This window comes from Mustela lutreola, chromosome 9 (genome assembly GCF_030435805.1).
Source record: "Mustela lutreola isolate mMusLut2 chromosome 9, mMusLut2.pri, whole genome shotgun sequence".
Taxonomy (NCBI): Eukaryota; Metazoa; Chordata; class Mammalia; order Carnivora; family Mustelidae; genus Mustela; species Mustela lutreola.
This window is the reverse complement of record NC_081298.1, coordinates 66299482-66313175: the sequence shown is the minus strand read 5'-3', so window position 1 is coordinate 66313175 and position 13694 is coordinate 66299482. Positions and strand designations below refer to the sequence as shown.

At 46.4% G+C, this 13694-nt stretch overlaps 1 protein-coding gene across 1 annotated transcript; it reads right to left on the bottom strand.

Moving 5' to 3' along the window:
• Positions 1-1051: 1051 nt before the first annotated feature.
• Positions 1052-11092, bottom strand: MCFD2 (multiple coagulation factor deficiency 2, ER cargo receptor complex subunit). The gene is made up of 4 exons (XM_059134550.1): positions 10970-11092; positions 5169-5329; positions 4206-4365; positions 1052-2551 (listed from the first exon to the last, which is right to left on the bottom strand). The coding sequence occupies exons 2-4, from the start codon at positions 5315-5317 to the stop codon at positions 2420-2422; spliced, it is 441 nt and encodes a 146-aa protein (XP_058990533.1). The 5' UTR covers positions 5318-5329; positions 10970-11092; the 3' UTR covers positions 1052-2419.
• Positions 11093-13694: the final 2602 nt, after the last annotated feature.

Sequence of the window (13694 nt, the reverse complement as noted above, 5' to 3'; positions counted from 1 at the left end):
TGTGTGTGTATGAAACTAAATTTTAAGTTCATGGCTGGGGAGTAGCAGGTCTGGGAGTCTAACCGGGGTCTGCCTCAGTCCAAAATGTATGCTTATATAAGGCTGCCTCTCTTGGGTAGACTTATCTCCATTTTAGGGATAAGGAAACGAAAGTACAGAGCTGTTCCTGACACATTCTGAAAAATCCTTAAGGTGGGCTAAGAGAAGGCCAAGGTATTGTGTAGGAGAGAAGAGGTCAAGAGGGAGGGATTATGAGAAGAAGGTCTCTGCGTCTCTAGACACAGGCTCCTCCCACCAGGGACATTTGTTAAACAGGACCACAAAGGCCAGAATGAAATAACTACAGAGAAACTAGCTGTGGAGGAGGAAGGAGATCTCTGTCTTGTCTATTTAATGGGGGTGACTGCCTTCTGAGGATCTGCTTCTCTGCTCCCCAGCTGTCTCAGTCCCTTCCTAGCTGCCAACAGTATGAGGTTCTTCCAACTGTGAGCCCCTCATTAGATCCACCCAGAGGGGCAGCTCTGGATGAGGAAGGGCCAGTGCAAGATCCAAGGATCTTGAGGGGCAAGAGAGAAAGAAGGCAATGGTTAACCATCTTCCTTCCCATCCTCCCTTCTTCCCTCCCACCCTCTTTCTTTCCTGCTTTCCTTTTCAAATGGCAGAACAAAGTGTTATTCCCAAAACGCCAGGGGAGACTGTACTTTTTGCTTGGGCCTGGGAGACTTTCAAAAATGCTACGTAATTAAATTTTCTGGCAAAGAAAAAACCATTGCCAGACTCCAGGAGAAAACACAGTATTTTCCTAAGCTAGACAATGCTATCATAATCTGAACATGGCCAAGGAAAAAAGGTCCAAAAAGTGATTTCATTCAAAAGAAAAAATGCATCAAAGGAGAAAGTGACTGATTACTGGGAATCTACCCCAGCCAAAAGGAACAGGGCACAGCCAGGAGGGTCATAGGGCCTGTGATAGGATAGGCACATGTAAACATCTGTATTAAACAAAACCTTTATGTGGGTGAAGACCCCGTGTGGACAAAATCAACTGCTCTTTATTTTGTTTCATCAGTTTTATTGGTCATATATCCAGGATTCATTATATAAATCTTTCAAAATAACTAGATATTACAAGAATAGTTTACAATTCAGCTCTGATTGCACAAATACTTGGACACAGGAAACCATTTTTACAAATACATATGCTTTCTTATAAGAATACTTTAATAAAGAAAATAAGTCTCTATGTGTCTTACAGCAAATCCTATGCAGTTTTTTTCCCCCATTCAACCATCATTTTGGGTATTCCATCCCGGCACACTATCACATCCAATAAACCAAATTACAATTTGCTGCTGCTTCTCAATTTCAACCATTATTGAGATTCGCACTGTTAAGAGTTTTTAGGCTTCTTTATCTAATCTTTCCTGATCTGAAAGAATTCACATATTTAAGCTAGAAGAGGTAATTTAAACGCCATTCCTTCTAAATAGAGCTTGCAGCAATTGGTGCTTGGTGCTCTCACTCACTTAGGCAAGACCAGCTAGTAGCTTTATCCCCCGCTGCACCAAGGAGGAGGGATACAGTCCTTGTATTCCATATAGTTTCTAAACTTCAAAAACAAACCCTCAAAACAAGGGTTAAATACAAATATTAAGAAAGCTAAAACATTTGCTAATGATTAGAATAAAAAACACGTTTAACTTCATGGTCTCTCCTAAGCTGAAGAAGACATAAAAGAAAGATGGTGGCAGTAGTTCTACAAAATATTGAAAATCATGTAGGTCAATGGTGTATTCCTTCCAAAGTGCCAGAAGATACAGAATTTAGATGCTAAGGCTTGCTGAACTCAGGATCTGGTATCCTTATACAGTGGCTTTAAAATAGCCTAATACTCCCTTGCCCAGGGAGTGGGGGGGGGGGGTGGATGGTGATGGACAGATGGATGTGGATGGGGGACGGGGACACTTTGCAGAATACTGACAACATTTACCTGAAGAGACAGGTTCCACCAGGGGAAACATTTGGCATTTATGCTATTCCTTCACTGTTACTGAGAAGTGTGTCCACTTGGCAAAGCTTGTCTTACTTTTCAGGTAGCCTGAATGAAAACCAAGAGACTAGCAGTATTCTACAGTTAAGTTCCTGAGTACTACGCTCCAATTATCCAATATTCTTAAGAGAATTCTTTAATCAAGCCCTTGTCCAGTAAGAGACTGAACAGTACGGGATGCTGCATATGTCCCATTTCTCTTACATTGCCCTTGATCCCTCTTTCTTACCCCAGTGTAATAAACTGCTACAGGTTTTTACCAAAATACTGTAGCAATAGTTGGAAATGAGTTATTTTGCATTACCAAAAGTGTTCGATCACATTGTAAAACGGGTCACATTTGCATGTAACTAGATGGCCAAACAGTGCCTACTGCAGTGATTTTGCAAATTCAGCATAGTCAATATATCCATCATTGTTCTTGTCATCGTCTCTCAGAACACCATCTATTAAGTTAATCAGTTCAGCTTCACTCATTGGTGGGGCCTGTTCATTCCCTTCCTACAAAATACAAATTAGACAATGATGAGTTGCACATTTTACTGGAAGTATTTAGCTAATGTCTAAAATGTCTGTGCTCACGTATCCAAAAGCTCCTTCAGTGTAGCATGTGGCTGCTTCTGAGAATCTACAACCATGCATCAGATAGAGTCAATTTACAGCAATCCAATTTAGATTTCTATTTGCAGTTAAAAAGAAAGATGCTGGGGCGCCTGGGTGGCTCAGTGGGTTAAGCCTCTGCCTTTGGCTCAGGTCATGATCTCATGGTCCTGGGATCCAGCCCTGCATCAGGCTCTCTGCTTGGCAGGGAGCCTTCTTCCATCCCACCCCACCTCCCTGCCTCTCTGCCTACTAGTGATCTCTGTCAGTCAAATGAATAAATAAAATCTTAAAAAAAAAAAAACAAACAAAAAGATGCAATCAAAGCAGGCCCTTGCTTATTTGTTGTAATAATTACTTTTCATGCTTTCCTAATAACAAAAGTAATCCACATTCGCTGTAGAAACCTAGGTCTGGCTTACACAGAATTATGAGGTTCCTAATTCCCATAAACCCACAAACTCACAACCCAGGCTCTCCCAAGCGTCAGGTCTGGGCACAGCACGCCCTTGGAAAGTGCAAGCAGTCTGTCCTGGACAGCATCTTGGGGTCAGAACAAGAAGAGGAAGGTGCTGCTGACCAGGAGAACCTGTTACAATCTTTGAGGTGAAGCGCCTGGCCCGGCTCCAGAAGCAGATACAGCAGAGCACACTGTGCCGAGTGCGAAGCTAACACTGTTCACGTCCCTGGCAGACTCTTCCTTTGCCACCTCTCCTGTGGGCATTCTTTGCTCTCCTATAGCCACCACCAGCCTGGCCTGCCAGGACTGCTGAATCTCAGGTTCTCTCCCTGACGCAAGTCTCTCCCCACATCCATCAGTCCGCCTCCCTCAGCCAACGATCTTCCCATGACACCGCCATTCTGCCACACAGAGCCATTTGTGCTCCCCACAGCAAACCCAAATCTACTCTCCTGGCAGCCAACAGGAGCACACTCACATCCCCAGCTCTGCCTCTCCTCCTCTCTATACACTGCAGTGCGGCAGAGCGGGACAGACACTAGACCTAGAGATGTAACGTCTTGATTTTAGTTCCTTCACCTCTAAACTGGGGAATAACAGTGCCCGCCCTGCCGACTCACAGGCTGTTGCAAAGATCAAACGAGTTCTCTAACCCACTTGAAAGTGCTCTGTAAATGGCTTTGTGTGGAGAACTGTGTAATATCACACAAACCCTCAATTACTGCTGAGTCCCTTGACCCCTTGGGCCCCTGGTTCACCACTTTCTCAAATAAAACAACTTTTCCCCTCCTCTGCATTTTAATGTGGTCTGCCTTTCAGGAGCTGGTTCTCAAACTCTGGGGTGCAGCAGAAATGCCTGTAGCCCTTGTCAGAGATACAAGGCCCTGGGGCTTCTGCCTCCGTAGGACACCCTTTGCGCAAAAGGGCTCCGAACAGGAAGAGGCAAAATGGAGTGGTGAGCAGAAAAAGGAGATGTAGCAATACTGTTGTACAAGGACAGCACAGGTCATCAAGACTGGGGACTGAACTGCCGGGGCAGGGAGGAGGGGAAAGAGGCTTTCCAAGATGCTGTCCACTGAGTCACGGCTGACCTACCTCCTTATGAACGTGAGTGATGGCTGTGGAGAGTTCTAGGCCATCAAGCAAATTATTGCCGTCATAATCATGCATTTTGAAATAATGGAGCTGCAGTTCTTGTGGGGACATCTCTGCTTCTGGTTTGTTGATGACACCTTCTAGATGCTCCATGATATGCCTAAAAACCAACAGTTAGATTCAGACCACTTGGAAACAACCCTGGGATCATGCCAAAACCTTAAGGACTGAAAAGTTCAAGATCCTAAAGCTCACCATTCCCAGAAAAACAAACAGAAAGAGTGGCAGAGCACACTCAAGGATGATAGACACAGGCAAGGCCATGAAAGGAGCAGGGAAAAAGTCAAACAGGTCCCCTGTTAAGCTGGCAAAATTACAGGTGTTTTTCCTTCTTTATTGTTTATAATGCTGCATTAACACTTTGGGGGCTAGCAATTAAAAAAATGGTTTTGAGCCAATTTAAGGATAACAAATAATGTATGAGGCTAACAGGCCCAGGACAAAAGTTGCAACAAATAATTCAATATTTAAATGTGCCAATGAAAAAAGAAAAACGTCTGGTCAGTCAAGAAACCTTAGTTCTGTCCTGGGTTCTGCCACTACTACTTGTGTGTACGTGTGTGAGAATGTGTGTGCACATGTGAGTGTGAATGTGCATGTGTGTGTTGGGCGGTTGTCTATATGTCTGTCTGTGGTGAGAGAGAGACAGAATAAATTCAGACAAGTCGTTTATCCCATCTGGGCCTCAAGATCCTCCACGTGTGAAACAATGGTGGAAAAAAACTGCCTGATTTACAGATGGCTATCGTTCTATGGAATTCTATGGAGTATCGGTCTTGAAAAATGTCAAGGAGTTGTACAAATAACAGAGGGAAGTGTGGATAGAGGGAGCCATCGCAGCTGGGTACAGGCTGCTGCTGCAGAGGGGAGGCCCTGGGACCCCAGCCCTGGCTGAATACGTACTCTTGGTCGTGCACTGTATGCTTATCCAGGCCCACGCTGCCAGGATGGGAGAAGCTGGCCCCAGGTTCCTCAGCCCTGGAACCTGGAGCACAAAAGGCCCAGAGCAGGCCGCACAGGAAGGGGGTTCTGAGCAGCCGCAGAGATCTCATGGTCGCCAGTACCTGGGAGGCGGGGAACACAGAAGGTCCATGTGAAAACACCAGAGCTAAGGTTCTTTCAAAAACGTGACACAGTGTGCTTCTGGGGAAGGAACTCAGTGAATGGAACAAGACAAAAGAGAACACATCCAACTGGGCCCAAGGCCAGCTATACCACTAGACTGTGGGATGACCTTGGGCACTCCAAGTCCCCAGCATTCAAGTAGGGGGTGGGAGGGCCCCATGACATTTCCTAAAGTTCCTTCAGAATGCCAAGCAACTCATGAGAGCTTAAAGGGATCTGAAGATTATTCCTGCCTGTAAGAAGCTTACAATTTGGTAAAATGTTTCCAATGGAGAACACTAAAAAAGGCACAAAGTGAGGTGTCCTAAAGAAAAAAAAAACTGAAAGTTTAGAGGAAGAAATTTCCTCTGGGTAAGGGAAAGATCAGGGAAGGCTGATGGACCTGGGGATACTTTCGGGCCTGGACAGATGAGTACACATTGGACGTGCAGGGACTGAAGGCCTAAGGCAATGGTTTGAGCGAGAAGCAGGTCAGAAAAGTGGGAAAGAAACTCCAAGTGGTTCAGTTGGGGGAAGCCTAGAGGGTATGAAGCAGGCAGAGCAGTGGACAAAGGACACAAAGATTGACCAGGCCATAATGGATATGGCTTCACATGCTAGGCCAAGGAGGCTGGAGGATGAATGCGGAGCCACAGAGGATTTGTGAGTGGGAGAGCAGACAGAGCTAGGTTTCAGAATGGCTCACCCAGTGGCACAGTGCGGGGAAGGTAATTAGTGGAGCAAGACCGGGGTAGGAATGTGGTAGTTAAGGTAAGCAATGAGGCAGGTCATACGATGAGGTAGGTCACATGAAGGCCTGCACTTAGGGACATAGAGCAAAGGCTATTAAACCCTGCCTCATTCATCTCCCACGACTGCAACAGATGCAGTCCAACCATTGTGGAAGAACTCTGGAAAGAAGAATTACATAGACATTAGGAGGCCATCAAGTACCCATGGAGTTTGGAGAGACCTGGAACTATGGTCAGTAAGACATAGTCAGCGCCCCTGCAAGCTCCTGAGGGCAGGAGTGCTTTATTCCCAGGATTCCCCACCAAGGCTCAAGCAGGCCTCAACTAACTCTGTGTTAAACTGAAATTCCCAGTCCTTCCGGAGACTTACAGACTGACTTCAAAAAGGAAGGTGAAGGACAGCCAAGAGACCTCCCACCAACACAAAGACTACACATTCACCTCCCAAAAGGTAGTGCAGATACTGCTAGTAACAAGGCCAGTGATTTCTAATGGGCCAACTATAGCCACCACCCCAAACTGACAGCAGTAGAGGGAAAGCTTAAGGTAGGAATCATTCCCTTGCACCCACCTCACATAGAGCTGACTCCAAAGCTGCTGATACCTCTGCTCCCTGCACCTGCCGTTGAGAAGTAGCTGTATTGCACCCATCCCAAAAGGTGCAATTCTCTGGGAGAATGTCATCCCTACAACGTTCGGGAAGTTTCCCAAACCCATTTTGCCTATCAGCAGTATCCCCTCCCATAGTCCCCCTCCCTAATGGAACAACCATCACTGGGATATAACTTCCAGAAGGCCAAAAAGCAGCATCTAATCTTACTACCATATAGAGACGTCATAATGCAATGTCAAACTTAACAATAAGAAAAGATTTTTAATATACTTTAAATAAAAAAGAGCAGACTGCTGAAGTCGGAAAAGAATAATTTTGTAAGCAGAAAAGTATATGCATATTTCATACATAAAACAATGACTAGAGGCACCTGAGTGGCTCAGTGGGTTAAAGCCTCTGCCTTCGGCTCAGGTCATGATCCTGGGGTCCTGGGATCGAGCCCCGCATCGGGCTCTCTGCTCAGCAGGGAGCCTGCTTCCTCCACTCTCTCTCTCTGCCTGCCTCTCTGCCTACTTATGATCTTGGTCTGTCAAATAAATAAATAAAATCTTTTTTTAAAAAATGACTAAAAACTGTTGAATATTATTTTCTGAATTACAAGATGTGATTCTAATTTTTCTACTTACTTTTCTATGAATTCTGAAGTTTCTACTAAAAACATGTTTTCTTTACAAATATGTATTTAATGTTATTTACCCCCCATACTTTTGTTCCAATGTGTATGGATGGAATAAAAAAGGGAGCTTTCATTTAATTTTCATCTCTAGAAAATAATTCAGTAACAGAAACTACATTTCCAGTTTTATCAAATAAAACTGTCCAGACCCTGACAAGGCCACTGCCACTGTACCTAGTACCTGAAAACAAGGTCTCAAGTTACTCCTCGCAGTGACTGCCTAGGCCAGCACAGAACAGCTTGGTCTAACCACGTGTCTGGAAGTTCTGGGACAGGAGAGACCAAAGAGAGAAGCCAGTTCCTCCCAAACCCCATAGACTCATGCACAGTAGGCATCTCTTTCTCCAGCAAGCCTTCTTCAATTCTGAGTCTGGCTTAGGCATTTTTCCCATATGCTTCCCAGTGCCTCCCTTCAGAAGGGTCCTGTCTGACAACTGTTGTGAATGAGACCCTGAAAACTGCCTGATTACTTGTAAGTGCTCCTTGTTGGACTGAGCTCTATGAGGGCAAGGACTGAATCCACATTCCCAGCATCAGGCACAGTGCTTGGCAAAAAGGCTGGTAGTTCTCAGCCTGTGTGCCATGGTCCTTAAGGGCTGGAAGGATTCCCACCTTCACAGATATGCTGCCAAGTTTTGATATCAATGTAACCGAGCATAAAGAGCATAAAACCTTTTTTTATGGGAGATCTCTGTCAGACAGTTGGGTGATCAATGAACTCATAGCACCTAAAACCATATATAGGTTAAAACCTATAATTCCTATAACCATATGGTTGGAGGCTTCATGTATCAAATTGTGTGTGTGTGTGTGTGTGTGTGTGTGTGTGTGTAGGAAGGACAGGTTCTACTTAAATAACACCGAAAAGCAACCAAGTGATAAGTAATATAATAACTATGGGTCCACATTATCCCTTCTTCAAGGGAAGCAGAAGAAAGGCCAAGAACCACTGGTTTTGAACATGCCCATTTTGGTTCACTGTAACAGATTTCTAACAGAACACAAGAAAAACCCAGTCTACACCCAATCTACAAGCACGGAGGAGAAACTCTCCCTCCAAGTGCTACAACAAAAACAGGGAATCTGTCACCTAACAAATTAAACTGTCACATTCCAAAAGAAACAGAAGCAATTCCCTTTTGTCTGAAGAACATGTTGCATCACCCATACTCCAATGACTTAGTTCAAGACCATGAGCAAACAGCCTGGTAGATAAGCCCCAGCAGTTCCCAGGCTCACTGCCTTCTCTGAGAAATTATAAAGACCACAAATTATTTTATATGTATATATACACATGTATATATGTATATATATAATATAAATATAATTGAGACATTATAAAGGCCAAATTATTTTTTAAAAAGGATTTGGGGGGGCCGGGTAATCCACAGGAGAGACTTCTGAAAGCCACTTCAGAGCCCAAACCATATTTGAGACATCCCTCACAAGGAAGAGCCTCAGTCCTGGGAGGAGAGTGCCAGGCCATGCTCAGTGGTGGGTCTTTTGCAGTGCCTGGAGTGTAACAGGGCTCCCCTTGCTGATCCAGCAGCCTGTTCCAGGCTCGGAGCCTTTGCTCCCACTGTTCATTAATCTATCCTCCCTCTCCCTTCCAGGCCCCGTTCACAAGTCGTCTGGGGATTCTTCCAGCCACACCAGTCATTCTCTCCTCCCACCTTAGTCAGCAGCCTCTCAGACACACAGTCACAAACTGTTCTCTTTCCCTCCCTCTATGAGGGCCAGGAGCCTATCTTATCTGTCTCTCCCTTACTCTAACACAACGAGCTAAACTGCCCCCAGAATAGCACACCTTCAGATCTGATTCAGGGCACTGGCTTCTGGCACCCAGATGTGTTGTTCCCTATCACAGATCTGGCCCAAGTTGGAAAAATAACTTCCTTTTGGAGCCCTCCCACTAGGGCTGGCCTGGCCAGCATGGCCCACCATCTCGTTCCATTTGCCCTATCAGCATGTAAGTGTTTGAGCCGGCCTTCCTCCCATCAAGACTGTGGCAGCTATTAGCAGATTTTCTCTCACGCCAGTGGCCCTCAATTAATTCAAACTCAAAGCAACCACACTCACCAATATCCAGACATCCTGTACCCAAAATCAGTGTCAAAGAAAAACTCTGAACAATACTTCCCATTTACCACCGCTTTGGTCCTGGACTGAAGGCAACAATAGAACATTCCTAGGCCAAAGAAATTGCTACATGGCTTGGAGGGCAGAGGGGAGTTGAAAACTGGTTCTGAAAAGCAGGGCATTCAATAACTTGATCTACATATGTTTATCTCGGGAGCCCATGAAGCGGCCAAGCTTCATTTATGCATTCAACCAACACACTCTTTACTAACAGCCTAGTGCCACACAAGGTACGGAGGGCAGAACATTGACCCAGATGGACCCTGTCACAAGGATTACAGCCTGGTGGAAAAGAGAGCAGTAAACAGACACCTGCGGAGTACCACAAGAAACCCCAGCCTACACCTGGAGTAACACATGAAGGACAAGAAGGATGTTTTCTACTAAAATGTAGTACTTCAGGCAGAATGAAAACAATGTAACCAACATCTGAGCCTCTAAGAAACTTGGTCCAATTCAGGAACTAAACAAGGCTCTATAAGGTTGAAGACACAGTAGAGGCAGATGGAAGGATATGATTAGCTTGTCTGAATAATTCTGCAGGCTGGCGGGGAACTGAAATCTGGTACTCTAGGATACGCAGGAACTATACCTGGTCCATTTGATAAGGAGGTTTGTGTGGCCAGAGGAACGAATCCAATGGAGCAGAGTGGGGAAGAGAACTAGAGTAAGGCAAAAAGAGGAAAGAGTTCATGAACAGCCTATATAAGCTCTGTTTTAGCGCCTGGAAGAACAATGAGAATCCTCTGAAGGACGGAAAGGGAATGGGGGAAGGCGTCTGGTGCCACGACCAGTTCTGTGTTTTAAGATCTCGCTCTGGCTTTCCAGTACATTACAAATACAGGGGTTCAAGAGGCGCTGGGAACAAGTCAGGAGGGCGCTGAGGTAGTCCAGGGGCAATGGGGGCCTGAGCTAGCTGCAGCAGGGAGGCTGTGGACCAGGGGCGAAGTGGAAATACCTGAGAGTTGTTCGATGGATTCGACTGAGGGGGTAAAAGGGTGTCGCGCGGGAGGGGAGAATGACGCCCAGGATTCTGGCTTGGGCGCCGGCTGCAAGGGGATACAAGAGGAAGTCCGCTTCCCCTGCCTTCCACTCGCCCCGTCCGGGACCCATTTGTCTCCATCCCCCAGATGGGATACCGGCTGGCGACAGAGATTAACGCCCCAGGCCTCCGTGCAGGTCGTCCGAGAAGGCAGGGACTTCTTGGCCCCAGCCGGACCCATCTGACTTCGAAGCCGCCGGCGGCCTCTGTTCCAGCAGAGTCTCTTCTCCCAGCCCGCTGAGCTTCCTGAGGCAGCGACCCCCACCCAGGCCGCTGCCGTCCCCCGACAGGAGCCCCGGGGCCCCGAGCCGGGAAGAAGGGCGCCGGGATCCCGCCCCACTGCGGACCCCCTGAGTGCTGCCCCACAGACCTCATTACCTAGGTTGGGGTCACGGGCCTCAGAGGCCGAAGCCCGGGTCCCAGGTGTTACAGGGTTCACTCACCCTCACTGCCCAGTTTCCAGTTCTCCTTAGACGCGAAGACTTCCAGCATGAACCTCGCCAGCCCCCGTCCCCGGAACGCTTTACTTGGCCCCGCCCCCGGCCTGACTCTCTGGGCGCACGCGCGCTCCCTTCTGCCCGCCCATTGGCGCCAGAGAGCCCCGCCTCTTCCCGGCGCCCGGCGGTGTGGACCGCTGTGATGATTCCACGTGTAAAGGGCTCAAGGCCATCAAGGGCCAGGCAGAAGCAGTTCCTTTGCTTGCCTTCTCTAGGGCGACAGTCGGCTTGGGTCCGGATTGGGCTACCTGCACCGATAGGGTGTCAGCGGTTGCTGGGAATGTAGGAATGTAGTCCGGCGTGGGACGGATAATGGTTAATGCGGGTGGGTCAGACGCTACAGCTGGCTTCCAGTCTGCCTCCACCTTTACAGGTTCCTTGGTACCTCCCACGGCAGGCAGGTTGGGAAGAGAGACATAGGAATTCTAATTCTTCTTCTGATGAAACGCCTAGAAGAGGTTGGAGCCAGCCACGGATCCTGCGATTCCAAGACTGGCCTGCTTCCAGCCTGCTTGTTGTTTTCCACAAGCTGTATATCTGCAGTACCTTTCACTGGTATTATAGGAGTCCCGCCAAGATTTTATGGGCAGCCCAGTTCAAATACCACCTAACTTGTGCAGTTTGTGGAATCACCTGCTATCTTAGTAGAAGACAAAGCACTTCAAGAAAAAAACAGGGCGCCTGGGTGGCTCAGTGGGTTAAGCCTCTGACTTCAGTTGGGGTCATGATCTCAGGGTCCTCGGATCGACCCCGACATCGGGTTTTCTGCCCAGCAGGGAGCCTGCTTCCCTTCCTCTCTCTGCCTATCTCTATGCTTACTTGTGATCTCTGTCAAATAAATGAATAAAATGTTAAAAGAAAAAAACCTTTAAAAAAAAAAAAAGAAAGAAACAGATGCAAGCCCCACGCGCCGTAATGCTGCTTTTACAACTTTCTCCTATACCAGACTCTTGTTCCATGAAGATCTACTGACCAGATGGGTAAATGAATGTGGGACTGTCATTTTTAAAATCCCCTATCCCACTTGTGTTCATAAAGATACATACTCATCTTTCATGTGATGCTGGATCCAGAAAGGGAGAGACTGGGAGAGAAAGAAAGAGGTTAAGTAGATGATCCCGGAACACTCCTTGCATTCTGCTTTAGGACATCAGTGCCTTGAAAGTTGGCCAAGGTAACTGCCATTGACAATGACTCCTCATTCCTTCTCCCATCTTCATCTGAGACTGAAATCTGTCAGCCCTCTCCCAGAGAAAAAGCCCAGGATCTCAAAGTCCCTGAAGAAACCCTGTTAATTCAAGGCCCCGTTCTTTCCTTACTCTGAACTTGTTTGACCTAGTTCATTCTTCAGCCCTGCACCTGCCATCCATCCGTTCTTCCATTTGCTCATTTATTCATTGATTGAGTAACATTTCTTGAGTACTTCTTATGTACTGGACACTGTGCTAAAAGCAAACAGATAGACAAATAAGACATGGTCTTGAGCTCTGATTCTGTTTGCCCAATGCTTCCACTTTTTCTGTGGATCTTAACCTCTATCGTGTCTCTTGAATTACAAACTGCTCCCTCTCTAATAGACAATTCCCATCATCATCATACAAGCTAGCTCTCATTTCCTCTGCACCATGCTACTGAAACAACTAACTCCATGCAAATTCAGTGGTCCCTTCTCTGTTCTCTGTTTTGACTTGCCCTCTCAGTACTATTCGACACAGTCATCCACTCCCACTTTGAGACACTTCTTCTCTTGTTTTCTGACATCAGGCACTCTTAGCCCTCCTACCTCATGGCTATTCTTTCTCGGGTTCTTTTCACTAGCTTATCTTCTGCTCAATCTATTGATACCAAAGGGCCCAGGGATGGTTCTATCCTGAGTCCCCTTTTCTATCTACCCACTCTCCTTATATGATTTCATCTAGTCCTATGGATTTAGGTACCATTTATAAGCAGGTGACTTCAAATTTTTCTTTACTGATGATCTCTCCCTATAATTCCTAATTCTTCAAAAAAACTTGCACACTTGACATCTTTACATGAATGTCTAACTGGCATCTCAAAACTTAACTTGGCCTCCTGCCAAATTAATTTTCATCTCCAAACATGTACCTTTCTGTTTTGTCCACATTAGTAAATATCACTGCCATCCATTTAGTTGTTTAAGCCAAAATTCTAGGAGCTACTCTTGTTTTCCCCAGCTCTACTGACTGGTCAAGTCCCACAACCTGGAGCCTCACTGGTTTGAGATAATTTTCTTTGTACACCCAAGCTGAAGCCAGCACGAGTGGAAACAGGGAAGAGGCTGCTTTATCAGAAGATAAGCTTGAGGGTCACCTGGGTGGCTCAGTGGGTTGGTTAAAGCCTCTGCTTTCGGCTCAGGTCCTGATCCCAGAGTCCTAGGATCGGGCCCTGCATCATCGGGCTCTCTGCTCAGCAGGGAGCCTGCTTCCTCCTCTCTCTGCCTGCCTCTCTGCCTACTTGTGATCTCTGTCAAATAAATAAATAAAATCTTTAAAAAAAAAAAAAAGATAAGCTTGAGGCTCAAGGTAGCAAAAACAGACTTGAAGTGGCGTCTCTCTCTGCTGCTGTTTTTAATTCTCAACTGTAAG